At 47.1% G+C, this 24,058-nt stretch overlaps 1 protein-coding gene across 1 annotated transcript in view; it reads right to left on the bottom strand.

Moving 5' to 3' along the window:
• The window catches only part of LOC114354902 (dynein heavy chain 1, axonemal-like), a gene marked incomplete at its 3' end in the record, with an annotated part of 53,712 nt that extends 30,177 nt beyond the window's left edge, over window positions 1–23,535 (bottom strand). The window contains exons 1-15 of the mRNA XM_028307493.1: window positions 23,467–23,535; window positions 22,568–22,781; window positions 22,176–22,275; window positions 21,888–22,021; window positions 21,387–21,549; window positions 14,607–14,725; window positions 13,480–13,685; window positions 10,416–10,578; window positions 6,986–7,146; window positions 5,096–5,314; window positions 4,415–4,509; window positions 3,432–3,570; window positions 2,869–3,031; window positions 2,035–2,204; window positions 647–868 (exon numbers count right to left, since the gene is read on the bottom strand). Coding sequence (XP_028163294.1) covers window positions 647–868; window positions 2,035–2,204; window positions 2,869–3,031; window positions 3,432–3,570; window positions 4,415–4,509; window positions 5,096–5,314; window positions 6,986–7,146; window positions 10,416–10,578; window positions 13,480–13,685; window positions 14,607–14,725; window positions 21,387–21,549; window positions 21,888–22,021; window positions 22,176–22,275; window positions 22,568–22,781; window positions 23,467–23,535 — 2,337 coding nt within the window. The remainder of the gene's footprint in view (window positions 1–646; window positions 869–2,034; window positions 2,205–2,868; window positions 3,032–3,431; window positions 3,571–4,414; window positions 4,510–5,095; window positions 5,315–6,985; window positions 7,147–10,415; window positions 10,579–13,479; window positions 13,686–14,606; window positions 14,726–21,386; window positions 21,550–21,887; window positions 22,022–22,175; window positions 22,276–22,567; window positions 22,782–23,466) is intronic.
• Window positions 23,536–24,058: the final 523 nt, after the last annotated feature.

Raw genomic sequence — 24,058 nt, 5'->3', positions numbered from 1 at the left:
TCGCTTCATGTCACATACCGTCGCTCACCTAGGACAAGGAATAACTAAAGTAAATACACTCACCTCTCCCACAGGGCTCATGACCACCACAATATGCAGGTTGCTCCGGACGCGGCGCTGGTAGCAAGCGAACAGGTTGGTCTTCGTGGCCGCCAGGTTCATCTCCAAGACTGCGTGCCGCACCGACATGTAGATCTTGTCTAGTTTGACTTTAAATAGGGTAGATGTCACTCAAGTCAGCTAAAAGTGACTAAAATCTAATTTTACAGCCAACCCAGCATGTAAGGGCTAGAATGAAGCGTTCAATGAGGCGCTCTTCTTGATTGCGCTCACCAGTTGTCACCACTGCTGCACTGGTGAGTTGTAGGATCACACTTGACAGTAGCACCAACCTAGTGATTACAAATGGGATTGTCGTCCTAAAGCTTCAGTGCTCACCAGTAACCATCACTATTTTAGCTACAAGCAAATGACATGACCTTACTCGTTAGTGGCGCTAACTGGTAAGCGCAATTAACACACACTTACCTCACCCACGGAGTCATAACCTCAAGATTAAGGTCATACCGAAGGTCAGGGTTAGTTCAGTCGCTCGTCAAATGGGGTGCTGTCCTTCGTGAGTCACTTTGTATAAATTCCGACTCACCTCTCCCACAGGACTCATGACCACCACAATATGCAGGTTGCTGCGGACGCGGCGCTGGTAGCAAGCGAACAGGTTGGTCTTGGTCGCCGCCAGATTCATCTCCATAACAGCGTGCCGCACTGACATGTAGATCTTGTCGAGATCCTCCGCCTCGTAGATGTTTGGAACGTCGCCTGAGCTGAGGATGTTGTTCAGGTCTTCCAGGAAGGACTCCATTTTTATCTGGAGTAAGTAACAACGGGTTAATGCACCAATCAATAGGCTAGTCTATTGAGATATTTTTATAAACGGATAGAAAACTACTCCATAGATTTTGATTTTGTTGACGAAAAGCGACGTCATAACCTGTGTGAGGTTATGACGTCGCTTTTCGTCAACACGATTGTTTATGTCAAAACTGCTAAGAACCTTGTTTAGAGTTAATTGAAAAATTTAGTTATAGATGAACTTCACTTAACTGTCCCACGAAACACATTGACAGGAGGCGCCACTATCGTTCAACTATAATATAGTTTCCAAAGTGGCAAAAATCGGAACCAGCGATCCGGTAATGACGGTGGCGCCCCCCTGTCAATGTCACGGGTGGGACAGTTCGTTGTAGTTAATTTATACCAGAGCTAGAACATTGTGTTCTTGTAGCTACACGTTACACTTTTTCGTGACTTTGAATATTAGTCAAAGACTTTAGGACCTACGCTTAAACTTGTGCGCGCTCTAGACGTCCAATGCGGACCTGCATGCGCTTATAAAGGCACGACCGCCCGTTGTTTTATCTATTGTTGTCGTGTTTAGTCTTCATTGAACTATACAGGGTGGAAACGATAAGTAATCTCATTCATCACCAGGTGATTCACCCATCAGGGGATCCGTCTGCTCGTTTGCCTCCTGTCACATAAAAAAAAATCAATTATTTCTAAACTATACAAGATATCGAAAAGCTTCACTAGCTCTATCCAACGGTACCAATAATAAGTTACAGAATTAACTGGATCTATCCAAAAATTAAATGTTTCCAGCCTCCATACTAAATGTATGCCAGCCAAACAATATTAAAAGTATTAAGTTTTTTTATTAAATAATAAACACTTAAAATGAACTCGTAAATTGCATTCTTATTTAAAATTATCCTTTGAATACATTGGTTTTAGGCTTTACTTGCTATAATATCAAGACACGAGTGTCATGACTGTGGCTATACTAAATGTATGAAAGCTGGAAACATTGTATTTTCGGATGGATCCAGTTTATTTTGTAACCTATTATTGGTACCGTTGGATAGAGCTCGTGAAGCACTTTCAAAATCAGTAATCACTTTTTCGATATCTTGTATAGTTTAGAAATAATCAAGTGAGATCACTTAACGTTTCCACCCTGTATATGTCACTGACCTGCGCGTCCGAAAACAGGAACACAATGCCGCGGTTGTCAGCGCCTGCCTTCATCATGGTTTGCTTGAGGTCGTCGCGCCACTCGGTCTGGCCGTACGCTTTGGTGATCTCAATCTGGATGCACGTCAGCTCCGCCATGTTGGCGGCAAGACGGGAGAGGGACTGACGACCTGAAAGACATTTTATTTACTAACCATCTTTTGCCCGCGGCTTCACCCGCGTGAACTTTAGTTTGTCACAGATCGTCATAAATTAAAGCCTATAATATGTTATTCTGCGTTATAGATACATCAAAATCCGTTCAGTAGTTTTTGCGTGAAAGAGTAACAAACATCCATCCAGATATCTAGACATAAACTTTCGCATTTATAATATTAGTAGGATTATTATGTTATGCATTAAATAAGAGTCGATTTAGATGCCTTTAGTCGTGTACTACGCAGAGTCAAATAGGATCTTTCCCACTCTTTCCGTGAAGAAGCAACAAAGTTACCCCTACTAAGTCCCATCATCTATGGAATAGGAGTAAGTTAATAAGCCAAATGCCCCATTTGCCTCTAGTAAATTAGAGATGGTCGTGATCCTGCATTCACTAAATAAATGACCATCCGGCTTAGGATGCGCATCACAATATAATCTTATCGACGTGTGTGACAAATGAGGCAAGCCCATCTTGCCGTCAGAAATCTCGATAAAACGATATAATGGCGCGCATCATAGGCTAGCTAATGGTGACGATAATTAAATTTGGGTTAATTAACACGCGACCTCAAGACCTTTCGCTTCTAGACCCTAAGATATCTTTAAGGTAAAAATCATTCTATTTATAATCACCAGAGCCACCCATCCCAAGCAACAAAGCATTAGCCATCGGCTGCCTCATAATGCGGGCAACCCGACACAGATGACCCACGGCATCTTCAAACAGCACCAGATCCAATGGAACCGTTGTGGATAAGTTGTATTCCACTAGGTAGTGGCTTAGCACGTAGTCCATCTGGAATACGAAATTGTGGTATGTAATTTGTTCGTTCATTTTAGCCAAAAGACTACTGGATAAAGACTGGACTCTCCAAAGGATTGTCACAACGACTCCAACTTTTCTGTCCAAAGGCTTTCAAATCTATGAGCTACACAAGTGTCCCGCCCACAACCACTTAATTGGCAATTCTGTGGGCTATGACGGTTACTTTGATTCTCCTACGGATCTCAAATTCTCCGATTGGATCTAGTAAATAATCTCACAAAATGTTCAACTGCTCTAGACTTATTTCAGAAGCGACTGCTCTGCCCAGCCTTGAGGAAGGTCTTAGTCCAAATGGACGTCCTTTGGTTGAAACTGATTGACTTCTATGCTTATTTTATAGTATCAACAATGATAAATGACAAGTATTCACCTCCTCCTGGTCAGTAATCTCGACGTACTTCCGTTCATCCGCGCCGATGTCCATAAAGTCTCCGAACAGCATCAGTCTACCGCCAACCACCTCCGCTGCCTTCTTCCCAAACTCCGTACGAATCTTCTTGTTCAGCAGGCTATATAAATAACAAAATAAGGCTAGGTTATCATCTTACTTTGACTTTAACAAACGTCAAAAATCTGTCAAATTCCATACAAAAAGCACTGGTTATCATTATACTTACCGTTAAAGTTAGGTGGTGCAACTCAGCCTTATGCTCGTTTTCACCATCAATCCCTAATTTTTAAGTGACCCCTATGATAACACATAACAGGAATTTTATTTTCATAGGGGTCACTTAAAAATTAGGGATTGATGGTGAAAACGGATATCAGTGTAGCATTTGACGACTCAGTCAGTGCTGAGTCGTCAAATCAAAAGTGTCTACCTCAGTAGGGGAGCGGCACGGGAAGGTGTTTTTGTAACGTCAAACGTCAGCGAGACTTCAATTCTCCTACAGATTCATATGCTGTACAGGTCTGTTTGCATACGGCCTAGTGAAATTGTAATAGAGGTCGCAAAGGTACGACCAAACTCCTTGGCCGCTCGCCTGGCTGGCGAGAAACTTCTTTTTATTTTTATTATTTTACGACTGTCACTTTTTTCTCTTCTTCTTGACTTTTCTACTTCGAAATAAACAACATGTAATTTGATTTTATTATACAATATAATTTTATTTTACACCAGAAAGCCTTTCAATCAAATAATCTCTCGTAGTGTCGGTGACGTATTTCGGTCATATGCTCTGTCACGTCATAATATTATTATGTCTGTCACCTCTCCCGTACCGTGACTGATTTGAGCGCTTATTTTTTTTTATTATTCTATGTAATATAACTACACCAAAAAAGTTTTAGAACTCGTGGGCGGGGTGGTATAAAACCATGAATATGGACACCGTCTGGAAAGGTAATACTTACTTCACGAACCAAACGCGATCTTCTGTGCAAACCAAACGATCTTGATACACGCGCTGGTGCTCATGGTACCATAGTCGGATCACGTCGTCTTCGTCCTAGAAAAGCATATCCCTTCACAATAAAAGTACTCAAATGACGGCTAGATGATTAAAACTTTAAACAGTTGGTGTGGGCGTTAAGACATGTTATTAAAGTCCAATATATTATTATCTAAGTAGTAATAGCGAAAGTAGTGACATGTGATATAATAGTGCCACGATTACTACATCACTGTTTTAATATCTGAAGCACATGTGTACTCTTGTTGAAGTCTTCTTCTTTTCGTGTCGACAACAAACCTACACAGTGTCAGCCCAAAACTCCGCCACAAGAGGATTGCAGTACAGTGAGTGCACTCAGGAGGATTTGATGATGCTACTGACAACGCCACTGTTGTTGAAGTTTGACACCGCCAGATATATTTAACTCTTCCACTACCACTCGGTGCGCAATGCTTCAATCTTCCGCCGCTGCTCTGCACTGCTCACTTCAAAACTACTCTAAGGCCCGGTTTCCACCACGGCAAAGTGGAGCGCAGAAATGATTTGAATAAATAATCAGATTTCATGGCTGCTGTTCAAAACATTTCTCCGCTCTGCTCCATCAAGGTGGAAACCGGGCCTATGCATGTATACTGCGTACCTTGACGGCATGTGGATCCATCATAAGTATCCCCTGGAACACCTTGCTCAGGTCTCGCAGGTTGAAGGTGTAGTGCGACTTGGTAGGCGTGGGAAGCAGTTCCTCCACCAGCGACGCAAAGATGTCTATGGATGCTTTGAGGAACGGCCCCTCGCGGACTTTCACGTCTTTCTCGATGAAGCGCGTCCACGAGCACAGGATTGTGTTGAATATTGCGTACTAGAACAATAGTATTTTGTTAATATAAGGAAATATGAGGTAGAAGCCTAGTTTTCTGCTTTACTTTGCATGCTCAAAGTGCAGCGCAATAATGGCGCGATTTCAGCGCCACATTGACAGAACATCATTGCGATAAAAACAGTTTGACGAGATCTGTGACTGTGAGGCATATTAGCCTCACACTTAGCCTCACACTAGCGTTTTTCGAAAGCCTTGGTGTCGCCAGCGTCTGCGCAATGTAGACGCGATGAGCCCTCTCTCTTTTAATTTACTAAATAACACGACGCCAGCGCGTCGACAGCCCCTCGACATTAGCTTCGCGGCGAAAACCGTAGGGGGTCCTCTTATCTGATGGTGATGGAAGCTATTCAGTCACACAAATGTATACATGCGCTTGACTGTTAGTTCTGACCTTGCTAGCGTACACCAATTCTGAGAATGTTAACAACACTGATGACACGACTGATGCGCGATAACGGCGCGACTGCAGCGAGCGCCATAGTGACTCGACTGTAGCGCGATAGTGACGCGACTGTAGCGCGACAGTGACGCGACTGTAGCGCGATAGTGACGCGACTGTAGCGCGATAGTGTCGCGACTGTAGCGCAATGGTGACGCGGCTACAAGACTCGACTATTTTGTTCTGACCTTGCTAGCGTACTCCATCTCGGTGAAGGAGACGTAGTGGAAGTGTCGCATGAGGCGCATGGTGACGGGGTTGCGGCCGCCGCCGGGCGGGCCCATGGCGGCCACGATGCCCACGTCCACCAGCATCTTGAACTGAACCCGATAGTGACGCGACTGTAGCGCGACAGTGACACGACTGTAGCGCGATAGTGACACGACTGTAGCGCGACAGTTACGCGACTGTAGCGCGAAAGTGCCGCGACTGTAGGGCGATAGTGACGCGACTGTAGCGCGATAGTGACGCGACTGTAGCTCGACAGTGACGCGACTGTAGCGCGACAGTGACGCGACTGTAGCGCAATAGTGACGCGACTGAAGCGCGATAGTGACGCAACTGTAGCGCGATAGTGACGCGACTGTAGCGCGACAGTGACGCAACTGTAGCGCGACAGTGACGCGACTGTAGCGCGACAGAGACGCGACTGTAGCGCGACATTGACGCGACTGTAGCGCGACAGTGACGCGACTGTAGCGCGACAGTGACGCGACTGTAGCGCAATAGTGACGCGACTGAAGCGCGATAGTGACGCAACTGTAGCGCGACAGTGACGCGACTGTAGCGCTGTAGACTACGTCCCTACCTTGCTGGCGTACTCCATCTCGGTGAAGGAGACGTAGTGGAAGTGTCGCATGAGGCGCATGGTGACGGGGTTGCGGCCGCCGCCGGGCGGGCCCATGGCGGCCACGATGCCCACGTCCACCAGCATCTTGAACTGAACCCGATAGTGACGCGACTGTAGCGCGACAGTGACGCGACTGTAGCGCTGTAGACTACGTCCTACCTTGCTGGCGTACTCCATCTCGGTGAAGGAGACGTAGTGGAAGTGTCGCATGAGGCGCATGGTGACGGGGTTGCGGCCGCCGCCGGGCGGGCCCATGGCGGCCACGATGCCCACGTCCACCAGCATCTTGAACTGAACCCGATAGTGACGCGACTGTAGCGCGACAGTGACGCGACTGTAGCGCTGTAGACTACGCTCCTACCTTGCTGGCGTACTCCATCTCGGTGAAGGAGACGTAGTGGAAGTGTCGCATGAGGCGCATGGTGACGGGGTTGCGGCCGCCGCCGGGCGGGCCCATGGCGGCCACGATACCCACGTCCACCAGCATCTTGAATTCGCCGATGTTCGTGCGGTCGTACCAGCCTGGGACAAACATAAGTTTTATGATTAAAAAAAGCTTTTTATTTCATTTAAGGCCCTCGCTGCAAGGACCTTTCCCACAAGAATAAGAATAAGAATAAGAATAAGAATAAGAATAAATTTATTACTTAATAAAACTTAGCCTAGATACATTTGATTTCACTTACTTAAATTAAGGTTAGTGTGCGAAGGCACAGACGAGGCGAGAGAAGACGAAACATTAAAAGCAAGCGATAGAATTTCGTTATTTTCCACTATAGTTTCCGGTCAGCTTCAGTTGAAACGGTTGATTGGAGCGGAGAAAAAATATGTTGATACAAAATGCATCGCACTGAGCGGGATGGAGCGGGGTGAAAACGAGAAGATCCTTTCTGAAAATGAAAAATTTGCACACATCTCCGCTCCGCTCCACTTAAATACAGTATTACAATACACTCCGAAATAACCTGCCTGTACCTGCCTTATAAAGGTTGCAGGAATGTCGCTGGATGCAGCTGCTAACCGTCCAATCTGGAAATCATAGGGGGGAGGCCTACGTTTAGCAGTGGATGTCCTGTGGCTGATGATGATGATGATAATAAACCTGCCTGTTATGTCACTTGTTTCAACACAGTCTCCGCTTTGGTTAAAACGGCCTTCAAGATGTGTTAGTATAAGACAGTCATGTCAAGTCTACGTTGGTCACNAGAGCGACAGCGGCGCGACTGCAGTGCGATGACAGAGCGACTACGACTTCAGCGAGATAGTGACACGACTACTGCTTGACAACAGCGCAACTGCTGCGGCGCGATAACAGCGCGACTACAGCGTAATAGTGACTCGATTGCAACGCGATAGCGATGCGACTACAGAGCAATAACGATGCGACTGCCACGAGACTACAGAGCGCTAACGGCGCGACTGCAGCGCTATAGTGACCCGACTGCTGCACAATAACAACGCGGCTACAGAGCGATAACAGAGCGATTGTAGCGTGGTGACGCTCCTCTCGTCTCGTCTCCTCTAGTCTCGTCTCGTCTCCTAGTCTCGTCTCGTCTCTTCTCGTTTCGTTTCGTCTCGTCTCGTCTCTTCTCTTCTCTTTTCGTCTCGTCTCTTCTCGTTTCGTTTCGTCTCGTCTCTTGTGTCTCAATGTCTCGACTGGAGCCTGCTCCTCTCGCCTCGTCTCCTCTAGTTTCGTCTCCTCTAGTCTCGTCTCCTGTATCTCTGCGTCTCGCCAGGAGCCTACTAGCTTCACCTCACCCTCTCTCGTCTCCAGGCTCAGGCTGCGGCACTCACCGGAGAAGTCCATGAACTGGCGGAGCAGCTCGATGGGCGGCTGCGCGCCGTACACCTCCAGCGCGGGCATGTTGAGGTCGTCGATGAAGAACACCTGCCGCTTGGTGGGCGGCGGCCCGAACACGCCGCGCCGCCGCCGCTCCAGCTTGCTGCCACGGCCTGGGACGCTGAGGCACGCGGCGAGAGAGACCATGGCGCGACTGCAGCGCGATGACAGAGCGACTACGACTTCAGCGAGATAGTGACACGACTTCTACTTGACAACAGCGCAACTGCTGCGGCGCGATAACAGAGCGACTGCAGCGCGACAGAGAGACTGCAGCGCGACTGTAGCGTAATAGTGACACGACTGCAACGCGATAGCGACGCGACTACAGAGCAATAACGATGCGTCTGCCACGAGACTACAGAGCGCTAACGGCGCGACTGCAGCGCTATAGTGACCCGACTGCTGCACAATAACGACGCGACTACATAGCGACTGTAGCGTGGTGACTCTCCTCTCGTCTCGTTTCCTCTCCTCTAGTCTCGTCTCGTCTCGTCTCCTAGTCTCGTCTCATCTCGTCTCGTCTCCTGTCTCTGCGTCTCGCCTGGAGCCTGCCAGCTTCATCTCCCCTCCTCCCTTCATCTCCCCTTTTCTCAGCACTCACCCGAGAAGTCCATGAACTGCCTGAGCAGCTCGATGGGCGGCTGCGCGCCGTACACCTCCAGCGCGGGCATGTTGAGGTCGTCGATGAAGAACACCTGCCGCTTGGTGGGCGGCGGCCCGAACACGCCGCGCCGCCGCCGCTCCAGCTTGCTGCCACGGCCTGGGACGCTGAGGCACGCGGCGAGAGCGACAAGGCGCGACTGCAGCGCGATGACAGAGCGACTACGACTTCAGCGAGATAGTGACACGACTACTGCTTGACAACAGCGCAACTGCTGGAGCTCGATAACAGTGCGACTGCAGCGCGACTGCAGCGTAATAGTGACACGACTGCAACGCGATAGCGACACGACTACAGAGCAATAACGATGCGACTGCCACGAGACTACAGAGCGCTAACTGCGCGACTGCAGCGCTATAGTGACCCGACTGCTGCACAATAACGACGCGACTACATAGCGACTGTAGCGTGGTGATGCTCCTCTCGTCTCGTCTCCTCTCCTCTAGTCTCGTCTCGTCTCGTCTCCTCTCCAAGTCTCGTATCTTTTCTTGTGTCTCAATGTCTCGACTGGAGCCTCCTCCTCTCGCCTCGTCTCAACTAGTTTCGTCTCCTCTCGTCTCGTCTCCTGTCTCTACTCCTGGCTCGTCTACTGGCAGCAGCACTCACCGGAGAAGTCCATGAACTGCCGGAGCAGCTCGATGGGCGGCTGCGCGCCGTACACCTCTCCTCTAGTCTCCTCTAGCCTCGTCTCGTCTCCTGTCTCTACTCCTGGCTCGTCTACTGGCAGCAGCACTCACCGGAGAAGTCCATGAACTGCCTGAGCAGCTCGATGGGCGGCTGCGCGCCGTACACCTCCAGCGCGGGCATGTTGAGGTCGTCGATGAAGAACACCTGCCGCTTGGTGGGCGGCGGCCCGAACACGCCGCGCCGCCGCCGCTCCAGCTTGCTGCCACGGCCTGGGACGCGACGCGATAGTGACGAGACTACAAAGCAATAACGATGCGTCTGCCACGAGACTACAGAGCGCTAACGGCGCGACTGCAGCGCTATAGTGACCCGACTGCTGCACAATAACAACGCGGCTACAGAGCGATAACAGAGCGATTGTAGCGTGGTGACGCTCCGATAGTCTCGTCTCCTCTCTTTAGTCTCGCCTCTCCTATAGTCTCATTTCGTCTCGCTCCCTCTGCTATAGTCTCATCTCCTGTGTCTTAGTATCTCGAGTGGAGCCTGTCAGCTTCGCCGCACATCTTCTCTCGTGTCGTGTCCTATGTCTCTGCGTCTCGCCTGGAGCCTGCCAGCTTCATCTCCCCTCCTCCCTTCTTCTCCCCTTTTCTCAGCACTCACCAGAGAAGTCCATGAACTGCCTGAGCAGCTCGATGGGCGGCTGCGCGCCGTACACCTCCAGCGCGGGCATGTTGAGGTCGTCGATGAAGAACACCTGCCGCTTGGTGGGCGGCGGCCCGAACACGCCGCGCCGCCGACGCTCCAACTTGCTGTCTATCACGTCCTGGAAAGATTATAAACTCATTTTTTTTTTTTGCATATAGGGGGCCATCCATAAAGTACGTCACACGAATTTCATGATTTTTTTACCCCCCCCTCCGTCCTTGTCACAGGTGGTCACATTTCTGAGACCCCCCCCCCTCCCTAGTGTGACGTCACCTGNCCGCTCCAACTTGCTGTCTATCACGTCCTGGGAACGATTGACCAGAGGGCCTTTGTGTAAGTTTACATCAAACGCGCTCACTAGTGAGCGCGTCAAAAAATAACATTAAATGGATTATACAGCGCCCCTAGCGGGAAACGTTCAAAAACTAAAATTTTAATACATTTTTAACGTGCTCACTAGTGACTCTAGTGAGCGCGTTTGATGTAAACTCACACTCAGCCCTCAGTTGATTAGACAGATAAAGGTGTTCCAAACCAACACATGTTTAGCGCCATCTCTATAAAAAGTTTGTAAAGCGCCATCTATGATTCTTCTTACTTAAAGAGCGAACGGTGTCGACATCGAATTGCCGATTTGTAAGTCGCTAGATCATTACCCGTCGACCGCCAAACTTTTATAGTGTGTACTCCTAATAAAATCACACTGACGCAAGCGTATGTATATTTATAAGAAGCATTTTACAGTAACGGCCTTCTGTCGAATGACCTCATTTCAGATGCCAAGCATCGACCTTTCGATATCCAGTACCTCTAGTAGGAAAAACTTTCGAGTTCGTTTCGTTGCGTATTCAAAGTGTCATCGAAAAATTTTGTATGAAAAATTAAACAGCGCCTCCTATATTATAGCCGCCCTAGGGGGCGCTGTTTAATTTTTCATACAAAATTTTTCGATGACACTTTGAATACGCAACGAAACGAACTCGAAAGTTTTTCCTACTAGAGGTACAGTAAAGCTTATAATATTCCAATAAAGTGCTACTAATCATACCTGCGTCTGATTAGCCGAAGTCCTAGCGGAGAACACGATGAACTCGCATATAAACTTCTTGTGAAGCCCGCGTGACAATTTCGACGTGATCGTGACAGTCTTGCCCGTGCCCGTTGGCCCGACGCAGATCACGTGGTTGTAGTTAGCTATCTTGTAGCCGAGCATAGCCGCGCTGCGTACATTGTCTAGCGTTGGGACTTCGATATCTGTGAAGGAAGAATCCATCATCGTCTTTGGGTTATTTACTCCCCACTGCTGGTGTTTAAATCTAAGTTTGCGGGCACAAACTGGCGACGGCGGAGCGGCGTCGATGCATACAACAACATGGACAGTTTTATGGTGACGCGCACAAAACGGGCGACATCGGAGCGGGGCGATTTAAATACTACTCCTCATCGCCCGAGTCACTCCGCCATCTCTCGGCCAGTTTCGTGCCCTGATGAAGGCTATCGTAAAGTCCTTATCAACAAACCATACCATAATCTGAGGATGATGGTGTTTATCTTGAAACAATGTGTTGCACCTTCCCTAGTTGTAATAAGTACGATTTTACAACAAAAGTGTATAGTCTAGTGACTAGACTGCTTCCCCCTGGGGGGTTGCGAAGCCTCTATACGGGGGTCGCGAGAGGTCGTAAAAACTACCTCAGTAAAAAAAACAGTAATGTTTTAAAGATAGATTTATTAGAAATCTAATTATGAAAATGCNTTATTTCCATTTAAATTAAGTACATTTTTTATGAAATCAACATTATATCAAATATTTGAAACAATTGAAATGTGATGTCACGAAACTTAGGACCCCTCCCACCCCTTGTCACACCATGTCACACTTTGTCAACCCCCTCCCCCCCTCTTTACGTGTGACGTACTTTATGGATGACCCCTAGGCTTTTAAAAAGCTCTTTTACACGTCCCAATATTAACCCTAACATTGCTTAGGGACAATAAATGAGCCAGTGCTGAGAAGAATCAGTCACCACTGTCTATGTAGTAGACAGATACACAACCTGGTCGAGTTGACTGCAAGCACCTGGTCAGCCGTGATTGATTATATTGACGCTCTGGCACGGACGATGCCAACGTGGAAAGGTGTGCGGGTAAATGGGAGGGAAAGTCGCCTACGCTAATACATGTGCGTCGCCACCCGCCTCGTGCGCCCGCTTATATGTATATCCACGCCCGGCCCTAGCACGAGTCTGGAAACTCGTCTTCCACGCCACACATACTATTTTATGATAGACGCGCGTGAGTTTATTGTAGGCCCTAAAACCCTTTATTATGTACAAAAATTTGTCGGAATAATCTCTTTAACAGTAAACAGGTTACAAAAGAGAGAACGGTATCGACATCCACTAACACAAGCAATAAAAATCATACTAACGCAAGTGTATGTATGTTTTCTATGAAGCCTTTTAAAGCAATTATATATTTAAGACCTAATGTACACTGTGAAATGCAATAAATATTTGAGTATTGAGTATTGTAACACTAAACTAAATTAAATAAATACATAAAAATAAACGCTGACAGCGGTCAGCGACGGCTGGGCAGACAAGATGTCTTGTAAACGGTGGGCCAGCTATACGTCATATTCTAGTGAACTAATCCATATTCCAGGTTCCAATGAGCTAATCCATATTCCAGATTCTAGTGAACTAATCGTACCTGGGTCTGATTAGCCGAAGTCCTAGCGGAGAACACGATGAACTCGCAAATAAACTTCTTGTGCAGCCCGCGTGACAGTTTCGACGTGATGGTGACAGTCTTGCCAGTACCTTTGATTCTTGAACTTTTTGTGTCACCCACGGGAATCGTACCTGGGTCTGATTAGCGGACGTCCTAGCGGAGAACACGATGAACTCGCATATAAACTTCTTGTGCAGCCCGCGTGACAGTTTCGACGTAATCGTGACAGTCTTGCCAGTACCTTTGATTCTTGAACTTTTTGTGTCGCCCACGGGAATCATACCTGGGTCTGGTTAGCCGAAGTCCTAGCGGAGAACACGATGAACTCGCATATAAACTTTTTGTGCAGCCCGCGTGACAATTTCGACGTGATCGTGACAGTCTTGCCAGTACCCGTTGGCCCGACGCAGATCACGTGGTTGTAGTTAGCTATCTTGTAGCCGAGCATAGCCGCGCTGCGTACATTGTCTAGCGTGGGGACTTCGATATCTATGGAGGAAGGGTCAAACATCATCATAGGGTCATTTACTCCCTACTGCAGTAGCTGACTATACCATACCAGTAACCCCTTTGAAAACAAAATTCCTGTATGTGTTACCATAGCGGTCCCTTAAAAATTAGGAATTGATGGTGAAAACGGACATGTGTCTAATTAAGGCTACCATTTAGTCCTCACTGACGGAGCTTAATGTCCGTTTTCACCATAACCCTAATTTTTAAGTGACCCTTTTGAAAACAAAATTCCTGTTATGTGTTATCATAGGGATCCCTTGAAAATTAGGAATTGATGGTGAAAACGGACATGTGTCTAATTAAGGCTACCGTATTTGCCATCACCAGATATTGCCGCTATGGAGTAAGGTACTGTCACTCGCTAGTAGCTAAGACTGTGGCGCCAACTGATGAGCGCAAATCGGTGAAGCGCTATCGCATTGTCACTCGCTAAGATGGCGCCACCGTAGAGTAAAATAATGTCATTGGTCAATGACAAGTGTTATTATAAAAACGATAGCCCTTACTGAGGCAATGAGTACCATGAAGGCAAGAAGGATATGGCTCTCTACGCTGGCTAGACGGGTTTGCGAGGCTTGATGTTCGCATATTCCTCCCTTAGATGCCTCCCTTAGGACCGACGACTATAAAGGTAGCAGGAAGGCGCTGGATGCAGGCCGTTACCAACCGTGCGATGTGGAAGTCATTGGGGGAGGCCTATGTTCAGCAGTGGACGTCGTATGGCTGAAAAGATGATGATGATGAGATGCTTCTTACAATATCAACGGGAAGAATGCGGGTGGTCCTTATCAACAAACCATACCATAATCTGAGGATGGTGGTGTTTATCTTGAAACAATGTGTTGCACCTTCTCTAGTTGTAATAGCTACGATTTTACAACAAAAGTCTGGTCTAACCTGCGAACTGCCACTCAGGGTCGACCTCATACTCCTCCATATTGGCCATCCAGTTGTACCAGTACGGGTTGGCTGGCTCTCCATCATCGGTCGGGTCAGTGAAACCTCCGTCGTGTAATCTGAGAAATAAGTATAAAATTATCTTATCGATTGTTTTCTATGTATAACACGTCAGTGCACTGATATGATAACTGGGAGTGCCTACATAAAGCAGAAACCAAATAAATAAATAATAAATAAATATCCTTGGACATTTTACACTGCGCTTCTAGTCCCAAACTAAGCAAAGCTTGTACTATGGGTACTAGACAACGGATATAAACATACTTAAATACTTTTTTTTTGTAAATACATACATAAAGGCACGTCACCCTGATGTGAAGGATCAGTACCTCTATCATTATCGGGGGTCTCCATTGCCAATAGTGTCAAATAGTGGGTAGATTGGCGTGGGTAATCGGGCGAGGAAAATTAAACGAACTTTCACCATTAAGTCCAAGCTATTTTAATAATCACCGAGATATTACTTCTATTACATTGCCGATATTAGAATTAATCGAAAATCACAGACACTCCACCGAACACGTAGCGTAGTTGCGCGATGCAAATCGATGTAACCGCTATGAAGGCTGCGCTCGACTGCGGGCGCGCGCCAGCGCTCGGTGTTGCGTCAGAGCGGGACGACTACCCCGCTCTAAAATAATCGATGCGCCGTCACGGCCAGACTGACATTCGCACGTCCTCGTGCGATCTCATATGCCAGTCACTCTCCTCCTCCCGTTAATCTGCAGGGACAAAATGAATAACTGGTAAATCCCACCCACGCTCGTCCATCACTGACATAATTTATGAAGACGGTGAATTAAGCACACACACACACACACACCAACATAATGGACCGGACAACTGAGCGCAAGCGTCCCTTCGACCAGCCTCCATCTGATATGGTGACATGGACCGGACAACCCCTCAGCGTCCCTTCGACCATTTACCAAACCATAAACTCCATAACGCCTCTCACAGGCCAACTCAGCCTCTCACAGGCCAACTCAGCCTCTCACAGGCCAACTCAGCCTCTCACAGGCCAACTCAGCCTCTCACAGGCCAACCCAGCCTATCACAGGCTACAGCAGACTGATTAGGAACATCGACCAATATAAGCCAGTCCCCAAACCAATCCCTTGATCCCAATGTAGTCAGGCTTTTAGGACATCGACCATCATAAGCCAGTCCCTTAACCTACTACGACAAAGGTACTCCCAGTCTCTCACACACAATATTACACACACGGACAATGAAAAAATAACACTCACATAAAGTTAGGGCTCGTCTAATTCAGAGGCAGAGAGGGTTCCGGAAGTAGCGGAACAAGTACGCGAGCCATCAACAGACACGGTTTCACTATCATCATCGGACGAAACCCTCTCCATCTCATTTTGACCCTGGCCCGCCGTCTCGGCCACTTCGTCACAGTCAGTAAGAGAAGTAGCTATTTCAAGTAAGCCATCGTAGCCTCTGGGTACCGCACGTAAATTTTCGTGTGCATACTTATACGTTCTATTAGACCCGTCAATATTCCGCAGCTCATACCGGTCATGATCTAGCACGCGAGTAATTACAAACGGACCCCTAAATTTCCTATGCAGTTTCGTCTGGTTGCGTTCACTGGATTTTATGAAGACGTACTCACCAGTAGAAAATGGTTTTACCACTGCGCGGCCTCGGTTAAATCGTTCTATTTCAGAAGACGCGGCCTTACTAATGTTTTGCGCTGCAATGTTTCTAGCTTCCTCTAAATCTATACGCTGTTCTGGTTCTACTTGGTGGGCTATACGGGATATGCCTAAAGACTGCGCGCGTATACCGAACATCAATTCTGTTGGAGTGTAACCTGTGACTCGAGATCGCGTACTGTTTAATGCTAGCTGGACATCAGGAAGTTCGTCTCGCCATGTTTTGTTGGGGTCATTTTCTATAATAGTGAGAAGGCTCTTTAAAGTGCGCATCACTCGCTCCACTTGACCATTGGCCCTACTGGAACCCGTAGCGATAAAATGTAGTTCGATGTTGTGGTCAGAACAGAACTGCTTAAAGTCGGCGCTGATGTAACACCGACCCTGATCGGCAATTATCCGCTTGGGGGCTCCAAAAAGACAAACGGCTTTCTTTAGGGCTTTAACTGCACTAGCAGCATCGAGAGAGGAAGTATACTCTAAGAGAACGTACTTAGTGAAGGAATCGATTATAACAGAAGAGTATTCTTTCCTATCGCTTTTTCCACTTAGTTTGCCTGTGATATCTATATGGATGGTGTGCCAAGGCGTAGCAGCTTTAGGGATGGGATGCAGCCTGACCTGTTGGGCTCCTGAGCAACCTTTGGAAGCCTTACACACAATACATGAACTTACAAACATGCGAACTTGTTTCGCCATTTGTGGGAACCAATACTGTTCGTACAGTTTATCTAGGGTCTTTTCTGCGCCTAAGTGCATGATTTCTGTATGCACGTGGTTGATCAAAGTCCATGTAAGAGACCTGGGGACAATTGGAAGCCAAAAAGTGCTTTTGTTGCGTTCTACTTTCCTGTATAGTATACCCTGCCTAATGTCATATGTATGAGCTACTGCTTCGGGGAGTTCCCTATTAGTATGCTTTGAAATAAGGTCTTGGATTTCACTATCACGTTTCTGCTCTACTGCCAACCAGCCTTGGTGCAACTCAACGAAATGGACATCTTTAATTTTCTTTACCGTGTCATGTGTCTTATCTAACTCTGACTGTCCGGGTGGAGATTCTGATTGAGGAAGATTTCTAGACAAAAAGTCTGCGTGTTCCATGCTGGTACCCTGTTTGTGGACTATGTCAAAGTCATAGGCCTGCAGAAAGGCCCACCAACGATGGACACGCGGGGTAAGGTCTGTTTTGGACTTGGACGCTTTGAGAGAATTGCAGTCCGTAAAGACTGTGAAATGCTGTCCATATAAATAGTGGCGGAAGTTTTCTACCGCTCGAACGACCGCCAGGGTTTCTAGTTCGTACGAATGATACCTAGATTCCGTGTCGGTCGTTCGACGGCTGAAATACGACACAACATGAGGTACATTGTCTTTACGCTGTATAAGTATTGCCCCGTATCCTTCAGAACTCGCGTCTGTGTGGAGCTCGATAGGAGCATCACGGTCAAATATTGTGAGCACAGGCTCAGACGTCAGTATTTTAACAATTTTCTTATGGATCTCATCATGGGCTTCAGTCCATTTTATTGGACCCTTTAATTTTGTCAGCGGGTAAAGAGGTCCTACAAGACGAGTATAGTTTGGTACAAACCGCCTAAAATAGGAGGCAAGGCCCAAAAATTGCCTAACCTGTGTGGCCGTCTTTGGGGTCGGTGCATTTGCCAAGGCTTGAATCTTCTTAGGGTTTGGAGCTACTTCACCAGATTTTATAACATAGCCAAGATAATCGATTTGACCCTTCATGAATTTACATTTCTTAATATTGAAAGAAAATCCGGCTTCCGATAACGCTAAGAGTGTTTTGTCAAGGCGTTCTAGGCCCTGGGTGACGTCACTTGAATAGCAGAGCACATCATCCATATACGCTAAGGCTACTTTATCTTTTAGGGGACCTAGGGCCTTATTTATGCACCGCTGATATACAGAAGCTGAGTTACGTAACCCGAAGGGCATGGCCAGATACTCATACTGACCTTCAGGTGTCACGAAGGCTGTTCGGGCTATGCTATCGCTATCGCTGTCAACTAAAATTTGGTGGTACCCGGATGCCATGTCCAGGGAAGAAAAATAATGAGCACCATGAAGACGATCTATTTGTTCGTCAATCCTGGGCAGGGGAAAGTGTTCTGGACGCGTGTTTGCGTTAAGTTCTCTATAATCCACGCACATTCTGTCCGTTCCGTCCTTTTTTTTTACTAGGAGGATTGGGCTAGCGAACGGGGAGTTACTCTCGCGGATGACACCTGCTTTTAAAAGAGATTCTATTTTGTCCTTAACAATTTCCTTTTCCGTAGGTGCTAATCTGTAGGGGCGCCTCTGAACAATTTTATTAGGGTCAATGGGATCTATGCGCAAAGTACCAGTCGTCACACGTCGTGTAGGTATGCCATCGATAAAGAAGTCACTATATTTTTTTAATATGTTGATAAGAGCGGTTTTATCGTCGCCCTCTAAATCGGTGTCTATCATGGAAAAGTCAAAACTGTCAGATTTATCGGTCAAGTTAACTTTCTTGCTCAAGGAAAACTCTATTTTATCGCTATTGATTTGTACACGGACATCGTTTTCTAGCAAATCTCTGCCTATAATAACGGGTTCTGTTATACTACCATCGGGAACAATATGGAAAAGTAAAGGTACCGTAATCCCTTGAATAGTGACGGGGCTAAAGACCTGCGACACACATTTCACGTCCTCTTTACCGATACCGGTTAGACAAACCAAATTGTTATGCAAAGTACCCGGAAACTTCTCAGCAAAGCTACTAGTCACTAACGAGCAAGCGGAACCACTATCAAAAAGAAAGGAGACGGGCTCACCAGATGATGTAGTTAAGGTGCTCCTGGATGCTCTGCGCTCGCAGACGTGGACCTCCTTGGTTGTCGCTGGCGCTCCTCCTCCTCCTCTTCTGTCTGGACACGTCGATGCGAGGTGCCCTGGTTGGCCACACACGAAGCAGGTGAGTGAACGCGACGTTTCCGGTGTCTTCGATGATAGGTCCGAAGTCTTGGTCGCTGCCGGTATATTATCACGTCTTCTACGGCAGTCTAGCGCCTTATGTCCTAGAGCGCCACAACGGTGACACGTTCCGGTAAAGCGTGGTTCCATAAAACGAGCTCTCTTAGTTTCGATGTCTTGGGTCATGTCGTTGATGTCATGTCGACGTTTCAGTGAAATCCCATTAAGAATACGAAAAAGTTGGGCTCTCGTTGATACATTGTGCGAGTGCAGCTCTCTTCGAATGGCGGGATCCTTCTGGCTTAGTACGGCGGCTACAAACCCAGTCTGTATGTCTTCGGCCATTTCGGTACGTGGTATGCGTTCTATGAGACTCCAGAGCCGCATAGCTGCTTCACACGCTGTCTCCTTGGGTCCAACTTGAAATCGAAGTATATCATCGAAGTAGTCTTGAGCCAACATGGGTTTCGCAAATTTGGCTAGCAGCAATTCTTTTATCTGAGGCCATGATAGCTGCGAAGCTTGTAGCTTTGTTAAGCATGAAGCAGCTCGCCCCTTCAAAGCGTGTGTAAGTACCAGCAATAGCTCTGCGCCTTCTAATTTTCTATTGTCAATTATTATCTCGGTCACTCTGCACCAACCTTCTATATCCGCTTCACTGTCGTCAGGGTTGAACTGGATCAGCTGGGTACTGGCACTGGTTGAACGTTCCGGTTGCGGCGTCGACAATAATCTTGATAACAAGGTCTCCATATGAAGCACAAAGTTCGGTGTCGTTGTCTCTCGGCCACGGACATTTTCCTCAGATGTTTGCCCTTCGCATCCCACTTCTGATAAAGGCACGTCACCCTGATGTGAAGGATCAGTACCTCTATCATTATCGGGGGTCTCCATTGCCAATAGTGTCAAATAGTGGGTAGATTGGCGTGGGTAATCGGGCGAGGAAAATTAAACGAACTTTCACCATTAAGTCCAAGCTATTTTAATAATCACCGAGATATTACTTCTATTACATTGCCGATATTAGAATTAATCGAAAATCACAGACACTCCACCGAACACGTAGCGTAGTTGCGCGATGCAAATCGATGTAACCGCTATGAAGGCTGCGCTCGACTGCGGGCGCGCGCCAGCGCTCGGTGTTGCGTCAGAGCGGGACGACTACCCCGCTCTAAAATGATCGATGCGCCGTCATACATATTATGTATGAAAACACCCAGTCCAATACAAACAAATATGTTCATGCACACAAATGGTTTTTGGCACTGTTCAAAGAATTAAAAAAGACTAAAGCCCCAAAGTCGCGACAGCAATATAATTACGCGCGAGGGATAAGGATGGGTAGCTTGGGGTCATTGGACGGGATTCTACGTGCTCACGGACCAGGCTTTACCAATTTTGTAAAATACATAATTCCCGTATCCAATACATTATCAACTAGGAACTTTTATTGGTGACTATTTGTCACACCCTGTTTTACAACAAGCCAGTTACGTATCGTCACAGTCCCGTTAGGAAAAGAGCGGATTCATAATGTATTCCGACGATCACTTCTCTCATCATAACAGGCTAAGGCTAATGCCCGTTTTTACCATCAATCCCTATTTTTTAAGTGACCCCTATGGTAACACATAGTAGGAATTTTGTTTTCAAAGGGGTCACTTAAAATTAGGAATTGATGGTGAAAACGGGCATAAGAATACAGTACCATCAAATAGAACAGAGATTTAGTCAGTACAATATTGCGATTTCTGATACACAGAAAATAAAATGGGGATGAGATTCTCACCGTGACAATATTGCAACGAGCTATTATTTATTTATTACAAGACAATTACAATGAGGGCTATCGTTTTAGCGCTCACCAGTTAGCGCCACTGTAGAGTAAGGTCCTGTCACTTGCTAGTAGCGAAGACAGTGGCACCAACTGGTGAGCGCGAAAGTGGTAGGAGGACTATCGTATTTGCACTCATCAAGATGGCGCCACTGTAGAGTAAGGTCCTGTCAATCGCCAGGGGTGCCAACTGTTAAGTATAAAAACGATAGCCCTCATTACAAGCTTTATGAATCACAAGAAGCAACTCACGTATAATCATACACGCGTCCCTCCTTAGGAAACAGCGGCTTCAGGCCGTTCTCCTCGGTGAGCTTGCGCATGAATTCGGAGAATATCGCGCGCCCGTTGTGGTCGCACGTTGCGCCCACGGACCATATCACCGCCCACACCACCCAGCACGGCGCTAGTTTGGCTGCAAGGTGACAATAAACACACTTTTAGTGTCTAAAGTCTGTTCGCCGAGAGTTGATAAAAAAAATTTAATATCAGAGGTTCTAAACTCATTATAAATTGCGGCCCGCTAATTGTTTTTGTCGATATAATGAAAAAGTTGGTAGATTATTTGGCCTGGCCTTTTTTTTGGCCTGGATTCTCGGCTCGGTTACAATTTAATTTTGGACGACTTGTTCACTCAGCGGCGGCTGCATGCAGTAGTCCAGCAACAGTACGAGTTGCGAGTCGATGAAGACACCCCCTCTCCTCTTCACCTCTCCTGGATAGAGTCTTAAGGGTACACTGAGCGACACTCACGTAGCATAGCAATAAAAGCGGCCCCAGGCGGCGGGCGGTCGTCCTTCCCAGTCAGCGGCCGCATGCGGTAATCCAGGAGTTCTAAACACTTCAGCACCAGCTGCGAGTCGATGGATACACCGTCCTTCTTCCCCCTAAACTACAGATTTAGCGCTACACTAAACGACACTCAACGGCGGCTGCATGCAGTAGTCCAGCAACAGTACGAGTTGCGAGTCGATGAAGACACCCCCTCTCCTCTTCACTTCTTCTGACTAGAGACTTAACGGCACACTAAGCGACACTCACGTAGCATAGCAATGAAAGCGGCCCCAGGCGGCGGACGGTCGTCCTTCCCAGTCAGCGGCCGCATGCGGTAATCCAGGAGTTCTAAACACTTCAGCACGAGCTGCGCCGCACACGATAATCCAGCAACTCCAGACACTTCAGCACGAGCTGAGAGTCAATGTAGACAGCTCCCCCCTACCCCCAAGGCTATAGTATTAGCGTTACACTAGTCTACACTCACGCAGCATAGCAATAAAAGCGGCCCCAGGCGGCGGGCGGTCGTCCTTCCCAGTCAGCGGCCGCATGCGGTAATCCAGGAGTTCTAAACACTTCAGCACGAGCTGCGAGTCAATGGACACACCTCCTCCTTCCCCCTAGACTACAGATTTAGTACTACACTAGTCTACACTCACGTAGCATAGCAATAAAAGCGGCCCCAGGCGGCGGACGGTCGTCCTTCCCAGTCAGCGGCCGCATGCGGTAGTCCAGGAGTTCTAAACACTTCAGCACTAATTGCGAGTCGATGGACACCACCAGCTCCGTCAGCCGCGAGCGAAGCAGCGTCAGCGATGGGTACAGGTAGTTCGTGATCAGGTTGGGGAAGTATTTGCGAAGGCTTTCGCCTATCTGAAGTGAAAAGAGATATATTCACATCAATACCACACATTACACATAGTTACTACCACAGATCACAGAAACTAAAGGGAGATGTGACAAGGGGGCGGGGCCGGTGTCGCAGCAATATGCCCAAAAACAGAACACATTGCTCGTGAAAGCAACGATGACAGCAGCGACGTCATAATGTAAACAGTTTACATTGCTTGCGTAGTACTAAAGATTATTCGAACGTTGAGTACTGACACCGCAATCAAATGGATAATGAGCACATATTTTCATTACTTCGTGTTGTGAATTTCAAATGCGAAACGGAGTTTCGAACTCAGCGCATTAGTTGGCATCTCTCTATATCTCTATGGTTACTACGTATGAAAGTACGAGTATATGTAATATTCAAACAACTTCTTAGAATAATACACAGCAAGCAAAACGTTGTTCACATAGGAGTTAATTCTCTACGAGCGAAATAAGAACCTAAACAGCGGTGGCTACGTGTCATGTACAAAAAAGTTCTCAGAATACATGGCAAGCAAAACTAAACTTCACGTAGGAGAGTTAATTCTACGACCAACTCAAACATAAAACTTGAAACCGCCTAGTTGTACCTTGTGTGTTCCTTTTCTTTCTGTTCTGTTATTTGGTGTGCAATAAAGAGTATTATTATATTATTATTATGAACTCAAATGCCGATTACAAAAATACCAAATCTAAGTTTTAAATCACCGTTGGTAGCATCGATCTGCTGCTGCAGGTATCCTGGCATTCTTCTCCACGGCCCTCAATTGTATTCTGCTATCTTGTGATGATGTAAACATTATTGACGTCAGCAGCGGCGGCAGGCCCACGACCCTCGTGTCCAGGTGCACCTGCGAGCTGCTGCATCTATATGACGTCACCACTCACCGGCGGGACGTTGCTCTTGAGCCACCTGAGCCTCTTAAGCCACCTGAGCCTCTTGAGCCTCTTGAACCTTGGTGTCCAGGTGCACCTGCGAGCTGCTGCATCTATATGACGTCACCACTCACCGGCGGGATGTTGCTCTTGAGCCACCTGAGCCTCNAAAAAAAAAACATAATTATAAAAATATCAATCTAAAAAGTAGCTCATTTAGGGTCAAATGGGCGAACCTTTATTCAAAATGACCTAACATACGAAGTTTGTCTAACGTTCTACCAAACACCTGTAGGTATATTTTATATATTATTATCAGGGATCGAAATAGGTGGTACCTATCAATTTACCTAACCCTATTCGCGACGAGATGATTGAGCTGGATGAATCGAAAA

Source organism: Ostrinia furnacalis, unplaced genomic scaffold (assembly GCF_004193835.3).
Source record: "Ostrinia furnacalis isolate ACB-3 unplaced genomic scaffold, ASM419383v2 OfSCF2256, whole genome shotgun sequence".
Taxonomy (NCBI): domain Eukaryota; kingdom Metazoa; phylum Arthropoda; class Insecta; order Lepidoptera; family Crambidae; genus Ostrinia; species Ostrinia furnacalis.
This window is presented reverse-complemented; position numbering and strand designations above follow the sequence as displayed.